Consider the following 27,227-nt stretch of genomic DNA (forward strand, 5'->3'; position numbering starts at 1 on the left):
AGTTCACAGTGGTCTCAAGCTGGATAGTGGGTGTTGAACACCTATAAAAGCCAGGTCACTTAAACCAGCACTCAAAATATTTCACCTGTTGCTGCTGATACCAGGTACTGCTGAGAGACTTGTAAATATGCAGTAGTAGGGGAAGGAGAAAGGGGACACCACAGAGACGTTGTGTGTCAACATTTAGATGAACAGCTAATGCTGTTACGTGACAGACACCTCAGCAAACAAGATAGCATCCCATGGCAATTCACCCAAAATGCATGCATTTAGTGCACATGTAGTACAACGAATTGACCATATCTCCAGGAGAGTGTGGGCATCTCAGGTTCCTAATATGTTTCTACTTTGTTAAATACAGTGATGAGAGAGGAAGTACAGGAGAGTTTGCAGTGTTCCACATCATGAGTCGGATCCTGGAAGCCGCAAATGGCATGTGCATGCCTTTACCTCCTGGTAAGTCCTGTGTTTTGCTGTTTTAATCATAAGCGAGGAGAGCAATGCTATGAATTCCTCCCAGAAGAGCACTAGTTGCAGCACATGTGTCAAGTTAGCTTTGGCAGTAATGACATCTATTCAAGACAGTTACAGAGGGGAAGACCCTCCATAAACACATGCAAGTGAAGTGAAACAAAACTGAATAGTTAGTACAAATATAGACAACAAATCAGAGGTTTAGTTATCTGTTTTCAGCTTCCAGTGGAATGTTTGGGCACAGTCTTAGCTCAGAACTAAGATTTTGATTTCTTTCATTTATATATTTTTCTTAGACAGCTGGACTTTTCAGTGTCATGGGCTGCAAGGGAAAATCCTATCCTGGAGCAAAAAAAGAGTGTTCCTTCTCATGCTGTTGCCCTGCTAATATTTTTCAGTTCTATCCTGAAAGGATTACCTTCAGCCCTGATGGAAGAGCTGATCTTGATAGTAGACTTTAATTTCCTAGAGCTCCTCATAATCGCTTAGAGTCTTTTTAAAGCACTTGCTTATTTTTGTTAGGGAAAGACCTCTGAACTTCTTAATGCTTTCTGATTTCTGTTTGAATCTTTCTAGTTTGTATTTCCTGATCTGTCTTCAGTCTTTGCAACTGTTTTTGGTATGAGGTTGTCCCTCAAACTTAACACTGTGTGGGCGCAAATACTGCCAGGTAGTGGTGTCACATGATGCAAGACCATCATCTGGCTGATGTTAAGTGAGAAACTGAAGTCTTAACGCTGTCGGTGGGAATGTGTGGGTGGCAGCCACATACTGAGAGTGGTGAGGCCTCAGTTTTTTATTAATTGGGAGGAAAGAGGGAGATATAAGACAAATTAATAGATATTTCAGATATATTTCAGATATATTCAAACAATTCAGATATAAGGCACCAGTTTGGAGATGTTTAACGACTGTGTATGACTATAATGACTGTTTTCAGTCCCCTTGGCTTTCCTCTTTCTGACAGGATTGTACTTGAGAGGGCTTAAAGAATGCCTAAATAAGACTACATGACTTTTGATAAACTGATTTCCTCACCAGCTAGAAAGAGAAGTTAAGGAGATTGTTGGCTTCAGCTAGAGTAATGCCAATCTTTAATACAGACTTAGAAAAAAATATATATTGTTGTACCAAACAAGTTTGTCTCTCTTTCATAGGTTTTCACACTCTTCACTTGGGGCTTGGTGTTCGATGTCTCCCTCTGCACACTCTCCTACACTATATTGATAATGGAGTCTTGCATTTGACAGAAACATGTGTCAGGAAATTGCTGAAAGGTACAGTGAGTTTCATTTGTTACCAGCCAGCTAATTGGGAGTGATGTCGTTTCAGCTGTTCAAACTCAGACACAGGATTTACTGCCCAGGAGACTCAGTTCTTCTTCCAGAGAGGTTTTTCAGTGAGGGCTGTAGCTGATGGTGTTGCCCAGCTGAAAGGAGAAAATTAGGGCTCAGACTATATGATTGAGCCTTACCGTAGTAGACAAAGAATTATCTGTTTGGGGAGAATTTGAGTTTATAATTTTTCCACTTGGGACTTCTTAGAAAAGTGAATACTAAAGATCATCATAGAATTTGTTGGGGGATTTCTGTGACTCTATGAAAGTGCACACCTATGTGTAAGGAAGTTAGTCTGCTATCCAGTCCTCCAGCTTTTGCTTTAATTATGTTTGGAACAAGATAATCCTAGTGCTTGGATTGGCAAGTGGCTAGAAACGCAGTGCTAGGAAGTAAAAATTCAAAATAAGTAAACAAAAGCCTACCTGGCCCAGCATCCCAATATTTTTAGTAAATATTGAGGTTGTGAATGTCTTCTAAGTAGATCATAAGGTTACCTAAAGGTGGGAGTTAAAATCGGTTTTGTATGAACTCTTATAGTCATCAAGAGGGGCCTAAGGCTTCGGAATAAAATAGGGAGTGAGACAAATGGGCAGTTGCAGGCACAGTTAGCATCACACCTGTGTTAATTGCCTTTTCGAAATCAGAAGGGAGGAAGCATAAGTTTCCTGGGATACAGCAGCACCATGGTACAACTCTCCAACAGTAATGCATTTCATCACAGCTGCAACCACGTTCACTTGTAACATGCTACTTCTCCAGTGTTCAAGAAAAGGACACAATATGCAGTATTAGTCTGTGCCTGGTCTTGGTAAATGAAATATTATAAATACGGGGAGTTCTATTTAGTTGAAATATGTTTGAATTACTGTATAAATTGTTACATAAAGTGGTGAAGTTATGTACATATATACAGAAAAATATTTATATAAACAGTATAAATGTAAATAACACTCCTAATAGCCTTTATTTAAATTTTTCATTTCATTACAGAGATGGTATTTATTCAGAATGTCTTAAGTGAAAGTTGAATGTTTTTGAATGTTTTAGTTATGTGGTTACCACTAATGATGGTGGTTTGTTGTTTTGTTTTGGTTTTTTTTTTCTCCTTTTTCTTGTAGATCTAGATGATACTGAGAAGAATGAAAAGCTGAAGTTCAGTATTGTCATGAGGCTTCCCGAGGTAGCTAATAACTTTGGATGTAATTTCTTGGATTTTGGAATCGATAGGAAATTCCTCCCTGTGTGTAGGATCGAGTCAATGGAAGACTTAGCTGTGATTCACATAGGGCACAGGTATAACCTGAGCCTCCACAGTTTCTCCATCTGCTGCTCATGACCTTTAGGGTACCTGGATAACTTAAATTATAGGTTTGTCCATAGTGTTTCACAGTGTCTCCAGTACCCTGGGAATCAAATAGACAAGACTGATGCTGTTCTGTTGAGTACTCATCTGCATAAAGCAATAACAGTTTTATGGGCTTTAAAGAGGATTTATTTTTGTGCATCTGTGTTTTATAGCATCCACAAATGCCTTTCTCACTTGTGACCTCTGCATTTGGTTTTATTCGTTTTATCAAATATGTTCAAAAGGTGGTACAGTAAAAGCTGTAAAATCTGATCATAACGCAACTCTGTGGTGGGGATTGACTTACAAGATCTCCCCCTCTGTGAGATCTTCCAGCCTTGCCCATTGGTAAGGTGACTCATTTAGCCACATGCTGGAACTAATTACTGATACTCCATTAAAAGTTCCAACAGAATGGGAGAGTGACTTCTCCTTTTCCCCTTTTGTTCTTAGTGCACACCACAGTACTGCAGAGGAAGCACAACATCTCAGTGAGCAGAGGAGAACCAGGGATCCCCCCTTGGGGAGTGCCTTGCAGTAGAATGGGCTTTTCTCAACATAAGTTGCTTATTGTTTGCTCATTATGGACTATTACGTATTGTTCAAATGGCCAGAAGTGCTGCTTTGGTTTTCCTCTAACAAGGGCTTCTTTATTTGGCAGCAGTTCTGAGAAGGGGTAGGGAAGGAGAACTCCACAGGACATTCTTTGTCCTCTGTGTCTTGTTTTGGGCATGGGTTGGGGAGCTGGGGTCAGCACAGGGCCTCTCTGAGCTGTCAGCCCCAGGCCTGGTGGGTGGGAAACACTATTCCAACCACGCTTTGACACGAGGGGCTGAGCTGCGAGTACTTTAGGGGACGCGTACTGCTAGTTACGCACAGTAGACTCAGTGCCTTATTGTATCTATTTACGGCTTTGGGAAAAAATGCAGAGAATAGTTTGTTTGCCAAAAAGGACGCTTTGGGGTGACTCGCTCTATTTTGAGCAGGTTACATTCAATAGATGACTTCAGTTGCATCAGAAGCAAGTATTTAAGCACCACTGAAACTGTCCAGCATTTCCTAAATGAACTCTTTCAGTAGTCTGTATTGCAATACTACCGAAAGTGGGGGGGGGGGGAACATCTAGATAGGGAAAACAGCAGAAGGTGGAGCTAATTTCACAGCGTGTTCATATTTGTCTGCTTATTGGTTAGGATTGGAAGCTTTGGGACATCTGGGTTTGAACTTCTCTTGCCTTTGGGAATGTGAATCAATGTTATCAATTCCCAGGATGATGCCCGAAATAATGGGATGCAAGTTGTGTTCCCAGTATCTCTCCTTGTTGGCATTCTGCATTTGTAAGATTCCTCAGACTGAGGCTGAGAGAAGCCCTGTTCTGAATGGAGCATTGAGGAATGGGGCATCTGCGTTCTTTGGAAGAAGAATGGATCTAAACCAAAGAGTCACAGTAAAGGATAACTGGTCATTTTAAGCCTCAATTAATATTTAAGTACACATGCAAAGTGGGACAGAGGTAATGGGACAGACTGATCGATAGAAACTTACTGAGTAGCTCAGTGGGTACTGAGTAGCAAGGTTTTGATTGTTTCCCGTGTTTTGGGAGCGTATTGTAATCTCTTAGTTACTGGCTATGAAGGGAAGGCTTCGTGGCTGAAAATTAATGACGTCTTAGCTTCTGTCATCAGTGTCTGAAAGCAAAGCAGTCTGTTACAGCCTGGATTTTGTTTCTGGTTTTTTCCTCCTTTTCCCCCTCCTAAATTTCCACTGTCCTGTGTTTATGTTCTCAGGTTTTTGGGTTTTGTTTTTTGCTTAATAGGCTCTTGGTCAAAAGGTCCGTCAGTTTTGGAATCATCCAATAAATGCTAATTTCATTGCACGGAAATACGTGAAACTTTTGCTTGAGAAGCTGGGGAACAGGCAGGTAAGAGCACATAGGCCATTTTTTTTTAATCTTTTGCTCTGACAGTGTTGAGATTCCTGACCTTTCTGTAGACTGTAACACACTAAAGGTAACACTGAAACTTGGCACTGTGTGACTTGGTGAACTAACTTGAAATATTCTCCCTTACAGTGTAGCAGGCCTATCCCTGAGAGACTCTCAGTCCCTGTAGAGTTTTTGCCACTTAACTACCTGACTAATATGCTGGCAGAGATAGAGAATCAAGGTAATGTTAATTCTGTACTTTGGAAGACTAGTAATTGTTTTTCTTTGATGCTCGCACTCAGCCATATCCTGACTATATTGACATAACTGAGTTCTGAAACTCCAGTGATGTCTGAACATGTAGGTTGGGTCATCTTTCTGCTGATGGGAATCGTCAGGGGGCTGCTTCACTGCATATCCTTTCATCCAAATCCTCTGTGTGTTGAATCCAATTGGCAAACTTGCATTTTTCAGAACACATGTAGTGAAACATGGTTCGTGTGCAGCGTGGTGGTAGCTGTTATTCTGTGTTCAAATGGGGAGAAGGGCTTGTTCCTTATTTATACAGTATGGTGGCTAAGAGGCAACCAAAATCAGATCTTCCACCTCAGAAAAGAGTACCCACAGCACTGGGTTAGGATGTGCTCTGAAGTAACAGGCATTTTTTATTTTAACACTATTTACTTAATTTTTTTGAAATTGAATTCAAATTGGTTAGGACACTTGCTTCATACAGTGAACCTAGGCATCTGAAGACTTTGAATTCCACTGAAAAAGCAAGGTGCGTTACGGGAAGCATTATACTCTTTAGCATTACTAGCTATGCCTATACTAATAAACAAAATAAAGTCAGGATAAGGACCTGAAGGCTAAAACAGGATTGTCCATGTAGGGATATCATGCCATTTGGGGAGGAAAAAGAGTTAAACCATACAGAAGCATATGAGGATGTGCAGTTTATGTACTAGCACAAACATAGCCACTTTGGATCTCCAGTGTAGAACTAGTACGGAAATCCCTAGCGGCCTCCAGAGATGGTCTGTCGTTTACCTATATATCCCACTAACAGGAAAGTTTCTGCCATGGGTGAGCATCCAAATGACTCCACTGCAAGCTGTAGGGGTTTTGTGTAAAACACAGTTCCATCTCTTCCCTTATCTTTCAGTATTGTAGATGAAGATGTTTTAATAGACTGCAGGACTAAGTGTACAAGAACACTTACGATTTTGTAAATACTAATTTTCTCACAATGTTTTTCTAGGTGTGCACCCATATGAAAAACAAGGTCATGTTAATGTAAGATTTGTAGAGGAAACAGCACTCAAACACACTATGACGCTTTTGGGCCTCAAATACTCCTGAAGTAACGTTCTGTTGAAGAAAGCTACCTGTGGTACTTTTACATAAACGTATTCACAGAGAAGCATGCAACTAACTTTTTTGTGTTTGTTTTAAACTTAAATGTTATGTTGTTTTCCAAATAATCTGCACTTTTGTGGAGCCACCTTTACTGACATACGCTACTCAAAATATTGTTTGGTGCAACATATTAAGGCTGAAATCACTGACTTCTAGATAAATCCTAGAGAAATTTGTCTGACACAAACCCAGGTTTCCAATGAAAGATACCTGTGGTTTCAGCATTTCATGTCGAAGTGGTCAAATAAGTGGAACTACAGCGGGTGTCGAAACACGCTGTGAAAATTGGTATTAATGTCAATTATTTTAACAAGCTAGACAATCCTGAAAAAGGTAGTCCAGTTGTATTGTACAGTAACAAGAAACTGGCAACTGTTTACTCATTTAGATTAACAAAAGGATTTCTTGGTGTGTTTCTGTAAAGCAAGTAAGAGTAACAAACGATGAATCAGTCTCTGTATGTAATGCATCAGTAATGATGTATTCATTCCTTGTGGTGGTTGTGTTATCTTACCGTACTTCTGCCTTTGGAGTTGGATTCTAATATATTCAGTTTTGTAATTAGCGCAAAATATAATCTTCTTGAAGTGCATGTGACAGGGTTTGGTTTTGTTTTAAGATACGTATAATATATTGTAAGCAGGATAAGAAAAAAGTTCTTTAGAAATTTACCTTAATGGTGACTTGGACAGAGTTTTACTTAATTCTTTCCTTACAGTGTTTGGTGTTACAGTTCAAACCTCAGCTTCAAAAAGAAATGATGGAGGTTGTTTTTCCTTCATTTTCAACTCTTATTTATATATAACTGAACCAGTGTTGTTGGTTTTTTTTTTTTAAGTTCAGAACCGTGACATTAATTTAAAATAGTAATAGTGGTTTGCTATGCAGAGAAAATCTGAAGTTCTGACCTGTGGGATTTCTGCAGTCTTTATTGGGTTTAAAAACAACTCTATCAAAGTTTCAGACTATTAAACTAGTGAAACTCATTGACAATTTGATAGATTTTGGAGGTTTTCAATAGCAACCTGTGATGCTCTCTCTGAGCAGTTTCCACTGATGCGTCCTGTTCCTAACCAGTGAAATAAAAAGATCCAGTTCTCAGGAGTGAGTCGGCAAGTTCATGGTCATTCCCTTGTCATTGCCATCAGTGGAGCAAGGTTTTAGCTTTCTCGGTAACTGCACAGAGGGAAGGAATATTTTCCTCAGTATAATTAAAATTTGTCTGGCAAGCATAAACTCCAATCCCAGACTGCAGAAAGCTATGTTGGTGTGTTTGTATAAGCGGTGGGGACTTTGTTCATATTATATTAATAACAAGATAAGATTTTCTAGCCTTTTCTTTTTAATGAAATGTATTATAAAATATAATCAGATGCAATAAAACTTCACCTGGATGGAAAAAAAATAAATGTAGTATGATGATCACTCATTTTTCTTAACATTTTAAAACACTGCACTGCATTTGGGACACCAGGCTCCTCCTAGGCAGGAGAAGGGAACTTGTATCACTGACTATTTAGCTGTGCTTCCAGCATTAACTACTTTGTTTTCAACATGGAATTCGGTTAAACACTAACGGACATTGCTTCGGCGTAGCGTAAGTGCTGTTGACCCTTGAGATTCAGCAACCAGTAATGGCCTCTCCTGCTTTAGGTGCTGTCTGTTCAGATTTCAATTGGCTTTACAATAGGTTTTCTGAAATGTCTCATATTTGAACCAGGTTCACTTGGTTTGAAAGGAGCCAGAGCACCGTAGGGCCGCGGCAATGGGAGGCTGTATTCATCATCTGGGATATAGGCAGTTGGGCGTTGTTCAGCCGTCGTGTAGACACAGCTGGGCGCTGCAGCTTGTTCCTCTTCTGCAGCACGCTGTGAAAGACACACATTTTCATCACATAGTGATTATATGCTTTAAAACTCCAGTACTCTCCTGAGCCAACGTACAGAATGCCTAACAAAGGAAACACCATTAGTCTAATCCTTAGCAGATCAGGAAACCCGGAGGAGTATTAAGTGTTCATTGAAAGGAAAGCATGAGTTAGACCACATAGAGGTGAGTTTGTCCTTTTAAATAGTATACAGTTTGAGTCTGTAATGCTTTTGTTATTTGTGAAGAAAACAGATTAGATGAATTTATAAAAGTTGTAATAAGTGTGCACAGAACATCTCAGGAACGGGATAATTGTTCTGATGCTTCAAAACATGGCTGTATTTATGCTGACAGCAGCTGTTCCTGAATACAGTTACTGCAGTGAGCTTGTACCCACAGCACTGAAAGTGAGTCATAGCATGAGGAGAAGTGTCAATGACAGAGAAGTTTCTTACTCTAAATCAGTTTTACTGCAGCACTTCTGCGTGACTTCAAGTTCTTTAAGCGTATGCAGAGTGTGTTCCTCTCCCAGCTTTGTGTGCCTTTCACATTCCCTTAGAGTCATCAACTAAAGCATTCATATAGCAAAGCTACTTTCCCATCAGCAAGAGTTCCCTCAGTATACACATCTCATTTTTATACTACTTTTTCTTCTCTGGGAGCTCTCTGCTCAGGGATCGCTGATGGTCTCAGCTAAGGAGGCATAGTATGCAGCAGGGTAGAATTTGAAGTGCTATTTGATATGCTGCCCTGCCTACGCTCAGTGTGTTGCCCAGCAATCTGATTTCATGCTACTTCTGATCTGATGTTCACTGCATCTGGTATGTGGAAGATGCTAAACTTATTTTTCCTGAACCCCACACCCCACCTTTTGCAGCTTTACCTTGAAATCAAATGGAAAGCAATACTTCACTGGTGGCTGTCTCACCCATCATCCCAAAACCCAATCACACAAAATAGTAACTGAAGGAAAGTCTTCCTTTTAGTGTCATGTGCTCTCTCCTTAAGATTCAACGACCAGTTCTAAGTGGTGTGCCAGACTGCAGTGAAAGCTCCACAAACCCACAGTGCACCACTTTAGTAGTTGTCTTTGCACCATCATCTCCACTGACTCCTGGAGCTCTGTGTTTGGCAGCGAACAGCTACGCAGTGAGCTAGCATGGCTCTTTCAGAAAGACAAGCTAGAGCAGTGAAAAGACAGGGCTGAAGATCCGATTGTGACGTACGGCAAAAACTTACTTTAGCTCTGGCTCCAGCTGCGTCTTTTTGCATCTTTTCGTTGCGTAGTACCTTCAACCATTCATTTTCTGTTTCTTTGGGAGGGGGAAGGCCGTGATCTATCCTTGATGAAACAGTCATCAAAAATTGTTCTTTGTCTCTCATTTCCTGCTGGAGTTTAATGGCAAGTGCTTGCTTCATGGATAGCTCTGCAACAAGAGCCATCATCTTCTGGGTTCTGTCCTTTATCTTCTTCTGCAGTTCGTTTGTCTGGAATAAGTAACAATTGCATTTCAGTTAGGGCTTCCCTTTAGACGCTTACTGGGCATGACACTTAGGTAAGTATTAAGTAAGTCCAGCTTGACTCGTTTTAAAAAAAATAGTTCCATATTTGAAAATGACTTAATGAAACAGGACATGTTTCTGGGTACACTTGGAACCACAGAAAGTCGCATAATTCCAATACAAGGTACAGAAAAGCAAGTTTGTATTTATCTCCTGCCCTTTTCAGCTGAACAGCAAAACTCCCACAGCCCTCAAAGGCAGGTATTAAACCCAGATTCTGATTGACCTTGTGCACAATTAACTGTAATAAAGGCTTAATAAGCCCAATCCTTACAAGATAATTGAGTGATAATGCGGACGCAGCAGGGCTGCGGGTTGTGAAGTTATCCTTAGCAGGGGGATGAACAGAAAAGGAACGGGACAGGAATCCTTGAGTCTGACTGGGGATGATTTAAACAAAAAAACCCAACAAAACTCAACCGCTCTTTTTTAAGTGACCAATAGGGAATTGGGAGAGTCAGAGCACTCACGTAACTTGGCACGTTGCTGTTTTTACAGTAGTTTTTTAGCCCATGGCCATGATTTCACAAACCCAAATAACAGCCGTGTTATTTCTCTGTGGAAAATTAAAGATTTACTATAAAGATGTGTTTTGTTTTAAGCCTTTCTGAGTGCCAAACCTAACACCTAAGAAGAAAAAAAATCAACCCTGGCCTTGTTTTACATTAATTACTTAGCATTTTTTTTTCTGTCTTTCACTCAGCTCTGTTCTGTTTGGAGCTTCTTCATTAAGGAGGTGGGGGGTGAGGGGATTTTTGCTCTTCCCCAAACAATGTTACTGGCAGTTAAAAGGAAATAGCTATAATTATATAAAAGTAACTGTATTGAGAATGATATTTCTTTCCTGTGTGATTCTCCCTACCTAAATAACAAAGAAACTTTGAGCCAGATATCGAGTTTATCTTCTTCTATGTTGGAGGGATATAGAACTTACCTGGCTTTTCCCTATTTCTTTTTATCCATAACATGTTTGTGGTGGAAGGGCTGTTAAGTGTGCATGCAAAAGCAGGGTTTTCCCAAGTTTTTAAGCACTCAACCTGAGAAATAACTAATCCTATATTTTGGTGAAAGGTACTATTTATGATGCAACTTTCTTTCAAAAAGAAAGTAGGCTCACCTAATGCAGTTGCTCTGTCTATATTCCCGTCATTACTAAATGTCTATAATTTCTGAACACTAACATATAACTTGCCTATCAATATTTCCAGCCACTAGTTTTGTAATTTGCAAGTGAGTCACCTTACCTCTTGCCCAGATATTGTATCATTTTGTATAGGCCAGCAAGCAGAGCATGCAATGCCCTTCTTACCCTTTTAGCTAACAGCAGTGTGTCCTGCTTCCCGTTCTCTGCCGTGGCACGGACTCTGTCCATCAGCCGGGAAACATGCTCGTAGAGAAAATCTGTCTCCAGCAACTTCTCCTCCTTCTGCACCAGCTCTACCTCTAGCTGCAGCAAGAAGGGGTGTACAGGGTGTAGGTAAACAGCAGGGGAAGGTGCAAAACAAGGTGTTACTGTCATTGCTTTGAGAGCTGCTGAAATAATACCGATGAACAGCCATAAATCACCACTTCATCAGTTTTCTCAAAATTTTCACCCTCTCTGCCAAGTATCAGGCCAGAGTTGGTTCCGTTGGTTACTGTTGGTCGTACAGTTCTTCCACATCAGACCGGGCCCTTTCGGGGGCGGGGGGTTACAGCAGCATTATTACTGCCTTCCTGTGATTTTCTTGAAAGCAATGGGGGTTTTTTTCTAGTGATTTTTTTTTTTCTTTTTAATCTTTTGGTTCCTTGAGTCATGCTGTAATAAGAGGGTTTCAGCTCTTGCTTTAAATACCTTTTCCCTCCTGCTGCTAAAAAAAAAAGTAAGTATGGGCTCCAAAGACTAAGAAAGAAAGTACTGTGCAACTAAAAGGACTTTAAAAACACAAGGAGATTGAAAGAGAACATTTAAACTTCTCTCACGACTCCAAGAAACCCAGCTTTTTAATGTGCAGGTTGGTAATAGCAGGCTGTGTTGTAGCCTGCTTGGCTATGCAGAGCTCCCTCCTGTCAAGGAATACGGGACAATAAAGCAAAAAGCTCGAGTAATTCAAGCAGAAGTGTTCATGGTAAATCCTTACAAACTGGATTTCAAAAGGAGGACTTAGGTGTGTACTGCTCTGAGCTCGCCAGCACCCTAACACCTTTACAGCCCCGTGTGAATCCTCCCCAAACACCAAATACAGTGGGGGGAGTTTTGTGCCCCTATAAATGGGACAGACAAAAATATCTAAGAAAATATCATGGTTTCTCATTCCATTCCTTTACCTTCCCCCCACATGCCATACAGGAGGTGTGCTAAATTGGCTTTTATATTGGACCTAATGCTTCATTTTGAAGCCTCCTCCGGTGGAGCTGCAGTCGGGCATGCAGCTGCTTGGCTGGCCTGGCTGCCTCTTCCACGAAGATGTGTTCTGTGGCTCCCTGTTCGGCACGGAAACAAAGCAGTACAACCAAACCCTGAGAAAGATGTTTGTTTGATCCTATGTAATGCAGACTTTGTTAAGAGGGTAACGGGACTGCCGCCGGCTCACAGCCTGAGCGTTGTGGTGGAACAGCTAATGGCCAGTTGCAGAAGAATGACAAGTTCATTTGTTAGCGGTTTATTATTTTGCATTTATTTCCCTCTGCCGCCTTTTCTGTGCCTTCCCTTAGTGAAGCAGGAGGGTCTGCACTGAAGTGCCAGTGATGCGAATGGACCAGCCAGCCGGGCATGCTGCGGAGCCAGGCATACCACACAGAGCCCAGGTTTTTCGCCACCTCTCCCCAGCCTCTGTAGGAGGAAGTCAAAATGTCCCACAGCCAGTTGTCCTGGAAAGCAGGTGCTGGGCTGGAGTTCCCCTTAGCCAATCATAATTATTTTAATTCCTCTTACAGGAAGTTTATTTTTAAAATAAAAGATACCATTTGCTTTTTCTAAAAGAGGTCAATCACAGTGGGAGAGCTTGCGATGTGATAAGTGACGTTACCTGCTCAATCTTTTTTAGCAGCTCAGGTGCAGATGGGTCCTTCCCTCCCAAGTCTCGCTTTCTACTCTCATTTGCAGGGTCAGCAAAGATTTCCTCCATCTGTTTAATCCTGTCCTTGCACTGTGAATACTAGCCAACGAAAAGCCACAATGATTATTTTTTCAGACAAGAAGCCAAAAGTCCCGTTATTACTACATGACCAGAGATGGAAGGTCTCGGTGTGTCTGACTTACACCAGGACAACTGCACTAAAGCAGCTGGGGTGGCTGCACTGCCAACTCCTGGGCTTGGAAGCAAGACTCCAGCCTTGCTGGGAGACATTTGGGATGCTCAGGTGGCGTAGGACTAAGCAAAACGATACTGGTCAAACACTGGGAAACATTTCTGTACGAAATCAGAGGTAGACGCACATCATTCTCCTGTCCTATTGCTAATAAATTGGGAATTTGAAAAAACAGTAGATTGTGACACAGAAAGTCATCCCTCTAATGCACAAATACAAATCAGCTTCATCTTATTAGTGGTTTAACTGTCTTGAATTCTTGTTCCCTTGACTCCTTCTCCACGTGCAACATAACCACCTGAAATTGTGTATACATAATGCTGCCACATGGAAGAGGCTTTTTCTCTGAGCCAGCAGGTATCACGACAAGAGCCATGGGCTGGAAGATTATTTTCATCACATGTTTGGTAAGTCAGAAAAAGGCTGTCCCAGGGGCTGACACCCTCTTCAGCTTCAGCTGGTGGCCTGGATGAAAAGCCACAGATGGTTGGTACCAAACCACGTCCTTTGGGCCATAGCGGGGGCTCAGGGCCACCCTCCACAGCCGCTGTTAGCAGGGGAGGGATGGAGCACAGCCGCTGGGGCTGGGCAGCGAGCTGAGACCTGCCACGGCTCCGGCTCGTCCTGAGGAGGGAGAGGAGCACCGGGAAGGGTGGGAGCCCCCACTGGCGCCCGATTCCTTCCCCCCTCCCAGGCCTCTGTGGCCCGGCCGAGCTGCCACCTCCAGTAGCAGAGGCGGCTGCGCGGGGGCCGCGGTGGCACCTGGGGCTCCTCGGGGACTCACAGCGGGAGCACGTCCCTGCCTAACTCGCCCCCGAGTTTGATCCCGCAGACTTACTCAGTGCTAACAGACAAGGTTTCCTTGTGCTGGGGGAGAAAGGATTAATACAAAGGTTTATGAGCCATTTTTAATTTTTTTTTAAGGAGACAAGGGTGTGACAGTTGCAGGATGGAAGCAAACCCTGCTGTCTGCCAGCAGTTGAGTCCCACCTGCTGCTTTGTCCTCAGGCTACTTTTTTTATCCTCAGGAATACACCAAACATTTGAGTGGGGGGTCTTCCTTTATTCCCTACAATCTTCTGTTTGACCCACAGGGTCCATTTCGGGATGTAGGAAGGATGCAAGTGCCTGACAGTTTGGCTGCAAGTTAAATCTGAAAGTCCGTCTTCCCGCTGGTTAGCACTAAAGGTCTCATCCCTATAGGCATTCAAGTTTTCTACGTTCCCTGCATGTGTCCTGAAGTGACTCAGCGGTGACACTGAGCGATGTGGTACTCCGGGGAGCCATACAGGCAGGTGTTCCCTGACCTTTCTGATGTGAGACCTTTCCCATGGAATAACGCTTCCCAGAATACACTAGATGGACACCCGTGTTTTGCATAAATACTCCCTGAAGGAGTGACCAGGACCATTTCTTCATGTTTGGACTTGCAGAACTGACATTGGTGGGGTTTTGTGCTTTGTTATGCACCTGGCCATCCATCAGCACATTGTCACGCCAACCTTGATCTATTAGCACTGACATAACGTAACCCAAGTAAGTTGCTATAAATGCTAACCATCAATTGCAGGTGATGATATTATTAAGGAAATAAGTGGTCACTGGCTCTTAAAGTTATGAACAGTCAGCAAAAAGACAAAGTAAATGTTTAGATGTTGCTACAGGGATGGGGTTTGTTCACTGGAAGTTAACAAGTCATGTTTAACTGGAAGAGGGAAAACTGACAGATCTTCTCGGGTGATAACGGAACATTCCCAGAACACTTGTCTTCAACACTTCTTTTTCTGGTAAAAAAGCATCATGCAGCTCTTTCTTTCACACTTTGTCTGCGAGCAGGCAAAGTAAAAACCTTAAGTAACTGTAATGAACAATTTCCTTGTCAAATCATGATTTGGTTTAAAATGAATGCCATTCAGTGTGTAACTATTTTCAGGGGTACTGAAAGATTTATTTATTTTAATTAAAAGAACTAAAACTCAAGCCAAATAATACACAGAGTGGAAGAATGTAAGAGCAGGACCAGCACCAACAACAGGAGGCAGCTATGCTTCCAGTGATGTTTCATATCTGGGGCCAAATCCCTCAACCACTAACTCAGGTGAAAATGCCTTCTTGGAGGCAGTGATACCTTAATGAGACTAGGGACAGCTCACCAAGGAAAATTTTGCAGGACTGAATTGTTACTTTAGAGAAGAAGGACTTGCAGAAAAAACATGTCCAAACCAGAAAAAAAATCCATAAAAAGTTTCATGTTAAATACTTGGCTTACTTTTAAATGCAATACGAATTGGGAGTGATTAGATGCAGGCTAATCCGAAAGTATGGAAACCAGCACATTTAGAAATAACCACGCTATTGTGTGTTTGCTGAAGCGATGTGACTGTAGGCATCTTTATTTTCTCCTAATTTGCAGTATTTATCTGAGTTCTAAGAGATTCTAAGTCTTAAACCCCCAAAAGACCCTTCTTTCTTGGAGTGGATTTGGTACAGGGGATAGGAAGAGGCTCTGCAAGAGAGGCTTTTCTACGTCTGATTGTAAACAGTCAGGAGGAAGTGTTGAAGGATGAAGAGCCGAGAGGGAACACATGCCAGGGATAAAGGGAGCCGTCTGAAAAAGTGGAGATCTGCTGCTTGTTTTGGAAATTTCAGTGAAGGTAGGTGAGGTACATAGAGCACTCAAAAAAGGCAAATATCATACCTATTTTTAAAAATGGGGGAAAAAGGAGCTATGGAACTATAGATAACTTATCTTCACTTTCTGAAGAATAAATCCAGAACAAATCATTAAGCTTTCTTTGTAGGTAGCTAGAAAATAAAAAGGGTAGGAGTAACAGCCAACACAAGTGTGTGGAGTGATGCCACCAGCCCAATTTCCTACTATGATAATTTAACATTTGTGGGGATGACAAATAGTAGGTATCATACGTATTGATTTTTGCATGGCTTTGATATTGTTTCATATGACATTCTCATAAACAAGCTAAGGAAACAGAGTCTTGATGAAAATATAAGGTAAGTAAGTACTACATCAGCAGAATGAGGTTAAGCTCAGAGAGACTGCAAATACTTTTTGGAGGAGAAGATTCAAATTCAAAATTACCTTGATCTGAACAAAGGTCTGAACAAAAGAGATAATATTAAATAACAAATGCAAGGCGCTACATGTAGGCAGGAAAAATTACCTGTACAAATACAGGATCAAGGTCAACTGATTAGATACCCTTTCTTTAAAGAAGGGTCTGGTTGTTATGTACATTTACATGAAGATGAATCAATATGTCATGTTGCAAGAAAGGCTACCATCGTACCTGGATATATAAGCAGGAATGTAACCTGCAAGATGCCTGAATGAATCCCTTCACTCTCAGCCACTGATACTAGGCACTGCACCTCAAGAAAAATAAAGACCAAGTTGCCAAAAATAAAAGAAATCCAAAAAAAGAATGATCTAAGAAAAATCTGAAAGGGCTGAATGAAAGAACAGGGTTGTGTAGCCTAGCAAAAGGATGGGAGGAACATGATTAACTGTCTTCCAGTAACATGAAATGTTGTTGCAGGGAGGAAGAGAATGCTCCATTTGTCATGTCCCTGTGGTCAGAATACAAATCAGTAGGCTTACTTGATTACAGCAAGAAATATCCAGGGTAACGGTTAAGAAAATCTTTCCAGTGTTACAGAAGCACTGCGATAGCTTGCTGGGGAAGCGAGTTTCCCAGTGACTGTTTGAAAGCACAGCTTAGCCCTCTCAGGAATGACAGGCAGTCCTATGCTGGAGCAGGAGCTGGATTGCCTAGATAAACTCTTTACCTCTCTACTAGCCCCATTTCTCTATGACGGCGATGATGTAGTCTGGAGATTTTCATGGGGTTATATTAAAACCTGGATAAATGTTGATGCCAAATGCCTCAACAAAACTGTTGGGCCCTGTCACATTAGTTGAACTCTGAGGCATGAAAGTCCCATCAACAGCGTCTTGACAGCTCAGCAGGTCTACGTGTTGGACTCATTAATGGTTAATGCTAAGTATTTCTCATTGATGCATGAAAGCAGATTAGTTTTCATGGGTCATTTCAGTCAGTGGGAACAGTGCCTTGATGTGCAGTCCCAATTAAAAGTTACATAGTTTTATGCCCAGGGAAAACCACCTTAGAATCTCACCAGGTATTTTTTGTGTCAGATAAAGGAAGTACAGGAGTATAGGAGACCCAGGTGAAGTTTTTCTTCTTCCTGAATTGGCACACAGCCCTGACCTGTGCTTCTCTCCTTCCCAATGGGTACCACAGCCACTGAGATACGGGGTCAGCTTCCGCAGCCTATTGAATACAATGTACTCATTCATCCATCTGTTCCAAGAGGTATATCTCTAACAGAAATAGATATCCCATCTCAGAACAGCTAATTTAGTGATGATTAAAGCACCCGTTGAGAATATGTGAGACTTAAGATTCAAACAGTGTCTCTAAAAATGTCAAAAGATATCAGTCAAATGCAAACAAACAACAAATACTGAAACTTTTTCTATTTTGTGAGACTGGATCTTGTTGTCCTTTCAAATTTCTCTCTGTATATTTCAAGTCCTACCAATGACAGATATTTGTTGTTGGAAAATCATTCAGCATTCAATACTAGAAAGTTCAATTCACCTGTGGAGGGAGAAAAAGGAAGGAAGTTCTGGGGTAATGGGAAGGTTGGGAAATGCAGGAGAGGAGGAAAATAGTACAGATAAGAATAAGATAACAAAGTCTGAAAAATACCCAAGACTTAAGGAGACGGGAGGGGTAGGAAAAAGGGAAAAATAAAATTTAAGAGGTGCAGGTACAGGATTCAGCCTGCCTAATTCAAATGGTCTAAACTGTGTTTCAAATGTAGGAGCCTTTTTGAAGCATCCTTCTTACATAATTCAAAGTTTCCTATACAGTTGATAGGGACAGGTAGGTGCCTTGAGAATAAAGACCTCCAAGAGGAATATCATGCTCCCTAAGTAGGGTTATCAGCATCTCCCTCCGGAGGCAAAGACAGACAACTCTTTCCATTAATAAAGAGACCTTGTTCACTTAACTGGATAATTTGTTCCATGGGCTCCTAACACGAAGTTAAGGTTAGGCACGCTGGCTCCTACACAAGGTCACAACAGAATGAAGAAATAAAAACTAAGAGGAGACCTCAGAAACAAGATTTACAGTCTCCATTATAGGAGGTCTAAGGGCCTCTGATAGAAATCAGGGTTTCATAGCCCTGTGGTGCACTGATCCTCTCTCTCAACATTTATAATTATCTGAATTGAAAGACAGACAAATGGTAGTTGAAAGGGAGCTCCCATTACCACCTCTTCAGATTTCAGCTTGGTGTCAGAGGTTGGCTTCGTAGACAACACAAGTGATTTAGATCTGTATTCACCACATCAAGTCAAAGTCTTGTGCAAATGATCATTATTGTAAGATCTTTTGCACATCACAACTGAACAGATGTTGAGGCAGATTTCAACATGGGGCCAAATCTGTACTCAGTACAGGAATTAGCAATCTGAATTTGGCAACCAACACCAGAATTCAGACTCAGGCTTATGGCTTTTATTTAAATCATGGGGGTATAGCCAAAAAATTTGAAACTGTTTCTCACTAGACATAATAGCTAGTGGCAGTGGGAGGAAGAGTATTAATGCTAGAATGGTTGAGCATAAGGAGATGGCTGGGTTAACGGCGGGTTTGAACTACATAATATTTGGTAACCACAGTATCTAGTTACATTTTAAAGGCTGATAAGTGGTTATTTGCCATTGTTGGCTGGAAAATCTCTGACTTAGGAACATTTATTAAGACTACTCCACGTGTAATACCACACCACTCTGTATTTTCCTACTTTTTAATTTTATGTCAATGTTGCAAAAAGATTTAAAGCACCTGTAGCAATAGCCTCCCTTTAACGGTGACTTCAGGCTTCACATGAACCATCATCACCAAGGGGAAAGTTTTAGGAATGCAGAACAGAAAAATCAAAGTTTCATGATTGACTCTGTCACTTGTGACTTGGTGACTCTCAGTCTCATTCTAAATCTTACCTGAAAACATATATCTTTTTTTTTTCTTTAGTCTATCACCTTTTTTCATACTCTGTTCATTGTTTAAATCTGTAACAGCACCATGCAGTTCTTCGGGGTACAATTTGCATAAGGTATTGTACAATATTTTATTCTTTTAGCAGAGCATGCAATTTCTTTAAAAAACCAGAAGTAACAGAAAAGTGCGAGCACTATTTAACAGTGAGTCACAGCTCCCATCGATGCAATTACAAATGGCAATGGTACACCCTAATTTATGATTTTGTGCAGACACTAACAGAATATGTATGGAAAAAATTACCATCTGGAGATAAGGTCAAAAGTAAATGAGCCATTTCAGAAAGCAAGGAAAGAATGTCCCAAACAATGATGAACACTGCAGTTTGTTAGTTGTTTAATGTCATGTTGTAACTAGAACTCAAACTTACACTGTTTTTGTGTAGAAGAAAATATATGTGGATTATATCATTGTAGGCAGCAGAGTTTCCAGAGTAGGCTCAGGGTCAAGTGTGAATTGAGTTATTATTTTAGAAATTTGAAGAGCTAAGTATATCTCCCACCACTCCACCTACCCCCATCAATACATTTTTGACAAATTTTATCTACATTCCCATTTTTTCCCCATGACTCCCATTCTCCAGCTTAGTCATACTGACATTTCAGGCTATGGGGAGGGTTAGCTGAGATTCCCTACCCAGGAAGCGTTTGGCATGTGCATAACGAAGTGCATCAGCCAGTTACACAAAAGCGTAGAAACTCACGTATCTGGTTACAAACAGTGCTTTGCTAGACAGGTGTTATTACTGAGCTCTCTGTTTTAATAAACCTTGTACATGCAGGTATTTTTTCTTCTATGAAATTACCTTAAGTTTTAAAATACAGAATAATACAAACAAAAAAAAGGCTTGCTTTCCCACCAACCTGTATCTGAAGTACCACCAGATGTGCATCCAGGGCATTCTTCACTGGGAGCGCTTTGAACCACAATTTAATCTGTCTCTTTTTCTCAGCTACCTTCAGCTTCAGAAATCTGATCTTTTCATCCATGACTTGCATCTCAATATCTCCATTTCTACACAACATCTCTTGCATGTTTATTTTTTCATATAAAATGCATAGTTCTTCTTCTCGACTTCTGAGCAGAAGACCACTGCAGTAAGCCCAAAGTGAAAAGGTAAAAGTAAAAAAAAATTGAGTCATATTCAGTGTATTCCATTCAAGAACATAACTGGCAACCTTGAAAGATAGTAATAATCTGGGAAAATGTACAAAGGTTTCACAAATATTATTTTAATATCATGACAACATTTTAAATAGGTAACAAAATAATTACAATGTGAAAATCGGAGAACAAACAATTGCAAAGGTTGATCTAGTCTCTCATATAATTTTGAAAGCTCTTCTGGCCTTCCACAGCATTCGTTTAAAAATGGATTAACATGATCAGGGAGCTTTACATCTTCTGCATTTTTAGACCTTATCTGCGCACAAAGCACAAACAGAGCAGGAGGCTACAAGCTCTCAAGGCATTCAGTAGCCAATCCACCATACTTTTTAATAATAGTTCTGAAGAATGAACATCTTCACCAATGGAGAAAAAACATCTGTGTAATGCAAAGCAGCCCTGACATTGCAGTGAGCCAGACCTTTTAGCGAAACATTGTAGTGAAGCAGTCTTTTAGTATTCCTAATTCGGAGTGCTCATAAGTTGAAAAATATTGTTGATTCATGAATGTCAACATTAAACACTATATTACATCAAATTTACATGTATACCTCTCATTTTGTTGCTGAACAGCCCTTTCATATTTTTTGCGTAGCTGCACAGTTTCCTCTTCAATGCGGGTGACCATCTTGGTAAGCCTCTCAAGATCCAGACACCGTTGCTTTTTCTTTTCTTTCATCTCATGCATGCTTTGGACAATTTTGCAATAATCACTTTTGAGACTGGCTGTAATTGCTACATTATTTCTATTCTTCAAATGTTGTTTCTGCAATTTTCTTTAACATAACAGACAAGAAGAAAAGTTTTTAGCCCTTTCACTTTGAAAGCAAATTCAGCAACTAAAAACAGAGCTTAAACTAATTCCTCCAATACACAAAGGATCTTCTATGTCACTCTGCTTCACAGAAGCATTACGAGAAGTCGAAAGACTCTCTGAGAGCAGCTTCTCTCTGCAAGCTCTTTCCAGCTTGAAGAGAACTGGATTATGGCCCCCCCAAAATGCTATAAATGGAGCACTGCACTAAGCTCTTTTCTTCTCCACTGGGTAGCCAAGGGGATATACGAAATAAAGTTCAAGAGCAGAAGCATAAACTGTGATGCAAAGTCTTAATGTGTAGAAATCCTGCCCTTCTATTTAAAGAGCGATATTTAAATAATTTTGTGGTTGCAATTCAAAGGTCTCCAAGTTTGTTGTTTATAAAACCATGTATCACAACATTCACACAAGAAAGAAAATTATCAGTTTCCCTGTTTGACAGATGAGAAAAAAAAATCACAATGAAAGGTTAGTGACAAGATCACATCATAGATCCATAAAAATGAAGAACAGAACTCATTATTTCCAGTGACCTTGCTGGCCAGTAGATGATGGTCCCTCACTTAAAATACAGATTCTTATTGCCACACGGATCGTTCACGTGGTCACGACATGGAACTTAGCGTTACTGCATTTGACTGCGGTAAGTATCACTTCTGATCAAGTACCACTACTTTACACTGGGGAGGTGTTCACCTCACCATACAAAAGGGGTAGTGAAAGGAGAAGCATAGTCTCCTGTTAAAATACAGAACTGCAGATGAAATATCCTGCCTCCCGTCGTAGGCTCCATCGTTGCATGGCTGAGTTACTCTGTACAAAGCAGTGAGCTTCTTTCTGGTTTATTTCCCCCGTGTGTGTAACACTTTCCAGTTCCATAGGCTATTACTGAATTGAATTAAACTTCTGTAAAAGAAGTTTCAGACTGAAAACATGTATTTTCACTATTCTGCAATACTGAAAGTATTGCAGAAATGCTACGTGTTATTAAACATTTTCTGAAAAACCTTTCTCTCATTTGGACTGATACTCTGTCTGTCTTCCAAATTGTGTAGGTTGCAGTTAAGTCAGTGATACTATGATGGTAAAGTTTATTACTGGGATTAAAAATATTTTCCATAGGCAAGAGAATTACTGATAAGTCAGTACCTCTTGCTAGGTTTAAATCTAGGTTTGCAGAGATCAAAATGCCTGTTGGATCTTAACTGGAGTAGGGTCATCTACAATAATTAGATATTTCTTCTATCTGGCAATATATAACCATTTTAGCCTTTTTTTCCCCTTCCTTTCACCAGTAATTAATAGGGAAGGCCTCAAAAATTTTAGCACAAAATGGCAGCTTGTGCATCTTGACAAAATCACTTAAATCACTGAAGTTCCACTTCTTTAGCTACCTCCAGCCTGACTTTGAAATCAAGCTACTCAGAGATTCACAATATACTCTGAGTGAATGTATCCTAAATGCATTGTTTGGCCTGGTTGTGCAAATCAAATTGTTTTTAAACTACTCAGTTTTGGCTGTGCTGTTTTGCATACACAGTTAACTATTCACTAGCTTCCTACTTTCCCAACTACCAATTTCAGAGACATTATTGTTCTTCTGTATTGCAGAATATCATCACTAGGATGACAAAAAAATGTCAAAAAGACTAAATAATGATCTGGGAAAAACTAGAGTCACATGCACTGTCTGCCCCATCCTCTTTGTTGTGACTGTAACCTTTCATTTTGACTAGGATTGCCTGGAAATCAAAACCACATTTTGTTTGATCTGACATAAACACTATCCAATAAACTTTAATTTGAGTTTGAACCAAGAAACCCAGTTTGTTCTAATTTAATAATTAGACCACCGCATTACTAGCTAGTGACTCATCTAATCATACCGTGCACCAGTCTGTTGTGGAATCACGTATGTATTGGACCTCTTTTTGTCTAAGGATACGCGAGTGTGAGCACAACGGTGTTGTTCATACTGAATGAAATAGCATGATAATGCAGATACTAGAGGCTCAAGAACTGTGATACAAAGGAAATGCAATGACAATTTATCCCTTCAAAGGACAGGAAAGTGAGAGAGTAGCCAGACAAACTGCAAAAATGCTTCGTGCCATGCAGTGACACTCAAGCTAATTGTGAAGTCTTAGGGTGACAAGAAATCGGAACAGATTATGTAAGGATGTTGCTAAATGTCTTTGAATCAGGTTTTAAAAATCAGGATAAAAACTATCAAGGATGATATAGGCATAGCTGAAGTTGGACTAGATTATCTCTTAAGATTCTTTCTAATCTTACATTTCTATAATGGTGATATACAGCTTACTTAAAACTCACCTTTCCTTGGTTATAACAGTATTCCTTAAATTTTCTATTTCATTTCCTAGCAATTTTACTCGGTTTTTAATTTCACTTGCTTTCTGCTGAGCAGCATGCACCAAATTTATACATTTATTTCTTTCATTTTGGGTAACATCACACATTTTAGCAAATCCTTGGAGTCTGAAGAAATGACAAGTGTGAAAGAAATAATTATTATAATTTTATGCATACATTACTTGGATAAAAATTGCTTTAAAAGACATATTTTAGCTAATGTATTATTATTTTCTTACTGTTTTTGGATTTCTCTTTTCCTCTTTTTATACTCTCTTATTTCAAGATCCTTTCTTTTTATTTCTTTAATAATATTTTGGAGTTGTATCTGAAATTTAAATAGAATTCAGTGAACACTTCAGATACATCAAAGAAATATCTTCAAAGAAATGGCTCAGAACAGCTATTCCTCTTAGACGAGGAAAAGACAGCGAGGCGAGATTATTCTAAGAACTTATTCTAATTATAATGAAATGCTTTTCCTGTAACAGCATTAAAGAACACAGTCTTTCTATGTGTGTTAAGCTTACAATGACTGTTATTAATGTAGATAACTTGATGCCGCATCTTAAAATGCTTGGTCCCTTGTAGCTGGAGTTCCGTTTCTATTAAGCTGCCTCTCAGTTCCATCACTATATAATTATTTGGCATATGCACCACTGCAATTGTACCTTTTCAAATAAAATTTCTTTTTTACTCTTTTCTGGCTTTTAAGCAATCACTGATGCTTGAGCAGAATGGTACATTTACATTTTGTTATAGCTCTGGACCTTTTGATCAGTTGTGTTCAGTCTTTAATAGCTTGTGTTATTACCCTTCAATGGACAGGCCTTTTCTCACCTCCCACTGGTATCAGGAGAAAGAGACTGGTATTAAAAAAGCTGGTGGATGTTGGGTTGCAACTCTGGGCATGTGTGTGTTGACTTCTTTGTACTGTTTATTTTTTTGTTCTGTTTATGGACTGATTTTTATTGAAGGTGCAAAGCCTGACATGGTTGTTTACTCTATTTTTATAGACAGTCAAAGATTCAAAGTGCTAGAATGGTAGCTTATACAATTTATTTGAATACAGACATACGTTGTGGAAGCATAAATAGTTCATTCCCATATACAAACCCGGTAGTTAGTATAAACTGTGCAATATCACAGCACATGTATGATATTATAATGCCAGCAAACTGCAGGCAGCAAACCCAATGAATAGTCCTAGTTTCTGTGACCGTAGGAAAAGTTTTCTTTCCATCTTTCTTCACATTAATATAACAATTTACCCCTGGAAATGTGTCAGGAAAATAAAACTTGCTGCCTCTCCTTGGAATGAGTAGCAGTTCTGTTTATCTTTTAATGTCCATATATTTGTAAAATAAAACATGTAGTTGTACTTCCAAGAATCTCAGTTGAGGCTATCTGCTTTTCTGCCTCTTTATTCCATAGGCTTGAAAGAAAATGTCCTTTCAAATATCTTGTTTCAATTGTGGCATGATATTTTAATATACTATTACACTGCACCATAAATTGCCAATAAAACAACACAGTATTGTGAACTTCCTGTGCTGTGATGGAACTTCAAAGTAAAGTGGGAAATGAGAGTCCATAAGGCTCTCCTCACTAGTAATTTAATTTCTCCATATACCAGCTTTGACTTTAGAAGAGTCTTCCAATTATATGAGATAATTTTTTACCTGGGCTTTCTGAACATCCCTAGATTTCTGTTCCCGCTCTTCAACTTTGAGCCAAGTCAGATGTGCAAGTCTGGATAACTCATCTCTGCATTTCTCCTGCTCTTTGAAAAGCCGGCCTTCTTCAGCAATACATTCTTCTAACACGTGGGCGTCCATATCTGACATGATTTCCTAAAGAAAATTAAATTCAATTCCTTACGCATCGATGAATCAGTGTTGGCAAACCCAAAGCTGGAAATACTTTGGGTTTATCTGCAAAGTACACATATATACAGAGTACTTGGATTTAAAAAAAACCCAACAAAACTATTGCTTTAAAATACCAGTTGAAACACCATGCACAATCTCTATAATAACATGTCAAAATATTTTCTCACCTAGAAGCATTTCTGTTCCTGAATCTAGCATGTCTTTCAGCTCTCACCCACTGGGCAGAATGGTTCCTTATGGCCATATAATCTTTAAATAAGTTTACTGTCAGGTCTTGACAAGCCCATACTACACAATGGAAGACACTGAGCTTTTGCATTAAGAGACCAAATTTAGACATTTAAAACAGAGCAAAGTATCTAGATGCCTAGAGTTGTTGGAGATTCAGTCAATGCAGTCAGTGAACTCTAAAGAGCTATTTGCTCTACGTGGCGTAGGCTAACCTCTTCAGGAGCAGGTGAATGGATGGCTTCCTAGGCTCCGCTGACTACATGACTAAATTGTTATTGACTATGGTGGTATGTTAGATACATATCCCATACACAAATAGTGACATGTAGATACCGAATGTGTATGTATTCAAACACAAGCTGAATCCCACCTGATAAGGCTCACAAATTCAAAGACAGCACAAAAAGAAAATGGATATAAGGGTAAGAAGATAAGGAGGTATGATCTTAAGAAGGTATGTCTGAAATATATTGCTTCTTATAAAGTCATTTATATAGTGGCAAGTACTAATACTCTCATAATTGAGACATCTGCATTTCCACGCTACATATAGCTGTGCTGAGTATAGACAGACATCCACAAATGACAAAACTGTGAAGATGAAAAATTATAATGTACAAATGCTGAATTGTCCTTGTTTCAACAAGACACTGTGCCATATCCAAAGGAAATTTATGCCCATCATATTTCTAGCTATAATGTAGTTAATGATATTCAGAAAGACTTAACCTAGAAAGGAAACTTGCTTTCTGCCTTCCAATATGTGACCAGTAACACTGAAAAATGTTTTTTAAATATGACTAACAAGTGGTCTTTAAAATTGAACAAATACTATTGCATGTTTTCTCACCAGAAAGCTGCATCTAGAAACTCCCATCATTTTTTCTTCAAACAGTCCCTTTATTCTCATGATTGAAAACCAACTGTTATAGTGAAAAAGTATGAGAAAGCAGAACTCAGCACCTGTTCAGCTAAACTTCTCCTGGTCATTTCAATTTCCTTCTGCAGTTCTCGTCGTCTTTCTAATAATACTCCATTACTTTTAGGGATGGCTTCTGCCTACAAAAATAAACCAAGCACACTGAGTGATGCAAACAAAAGATGTGAAAAATGTAAACTGCAGATAATCTATTTGAAGTAGTTACACATATTAAGAAATTAGTTTTCTGTCTTGTTACAATAGCTAGTCCAAGAGTTCTTCGTTGAGTTCCTCAGCAACATATCTTGAGTTTCTCAGATTTTTCTTTTAGGAATTTAACTAGAAACACTAAACTTCACAAAGCCCAGTTTAAGTACTGAATTTATCCGCAACTAAACCATCATTGGAAAAAAAGAATCACAAAGAGCAACTATGCAAAGATATCACCTTCTAAATTCACAGAAGATTTTCCGAGTGAAATTCTGAC

The 27,227-nt window shown here is 39.8% G+C and overlaps 2 protein-coding genes across 3 annotated transcripts in view; one reads left to right on the forward strand and one right to left on the reverse strand.

Annotated features, from left to right (window-relative positions):
• GSAP (gamma-secretase activating protein) overlaps positions 1-7,907 on the forward strand; it is a 49,481-nt gene extending 41,574 nt beyond the window's left edge. Inside the window, exons 26-31 of one of the 2 annotated variants that reach the window (XM_075491002.1) lie at positions 362-456; positions 1,632-1,751; positions 2,933-2,994; positions 4,976-5,080; positions 5,231-5,324; positions 6,345-7,907. In XM_075491002.1, coding sequence (XP_075347117.1) covers positions 362-456; positions 1,632-1,751; positions 2,933-2,994; positions 4,976-5,080; positions 5,231-5,324; positions 6,345-6,445 — 577 coding nt within the window. In that variant the 3' untranslated portion in view covers positions 6,446-7,907. The remainder of the gene's footprint in view (positions 1-361; positions 457-1,631; positions 1,752-2,932; positions 2,995-4,975; positions 5,081-5,230; positions 5,325-6,344) is intronic. The other variant, XM_075491012.1, reaches the window with a different exon arrangement.
• Positions 7,908-8,088: 181 nt separating this feature from the next.
• CCDC146 (coiled-coil domain containing 146) overlaps positions 8,089-27,227 on the reverse strand; it is an 83,734-nt gene continuing 64,595 nt past the window's right edge. The window contains 10 exon segments of the mRNA XM_075491252.1: positions 8,089-8,370; positions 9,611-9,859; positions 11,244-11,381; positions 12,943-13,071; positions 20,205-20,433; positions 21,060-21,284; positions 23,660-23,824; positions 23,938-24,026; positions 25,381-25,551; positions 26,785-26,880. Coding sequence (XP_075347367.1) covers positions 8,167-8,370; positions 9,611-9,859; positions 11,244-11,381; positions 12,943-13,071; positions 20,205-20,433; positions 21,060-21,284; positions 23,660-23,824; positions 23,938-24,026; positions 25,381-25,551; positions 26,785-26,880 — 1,695 coding nt within the window. The 3' untranslated portion in view covers positions 8,089-8,166.

The sequence above is a fragment of the Mycteria americana genome, chromosome 1 (genome assembly GCF_035582795.1).
Source record: "Mycteria americana isolate JAX WOST 10 ecotype Jacksonville Zoo and Gardens chromosome 1, USCA_MyAme_1.0, whole genome shotgun sequence".
Taxonomy (NCBI): Eukaryota; Metazoa; Chordata; class Aves; order Ciconiiformes; family Ciconiidae; genus Mycteria; species Mycteria americana.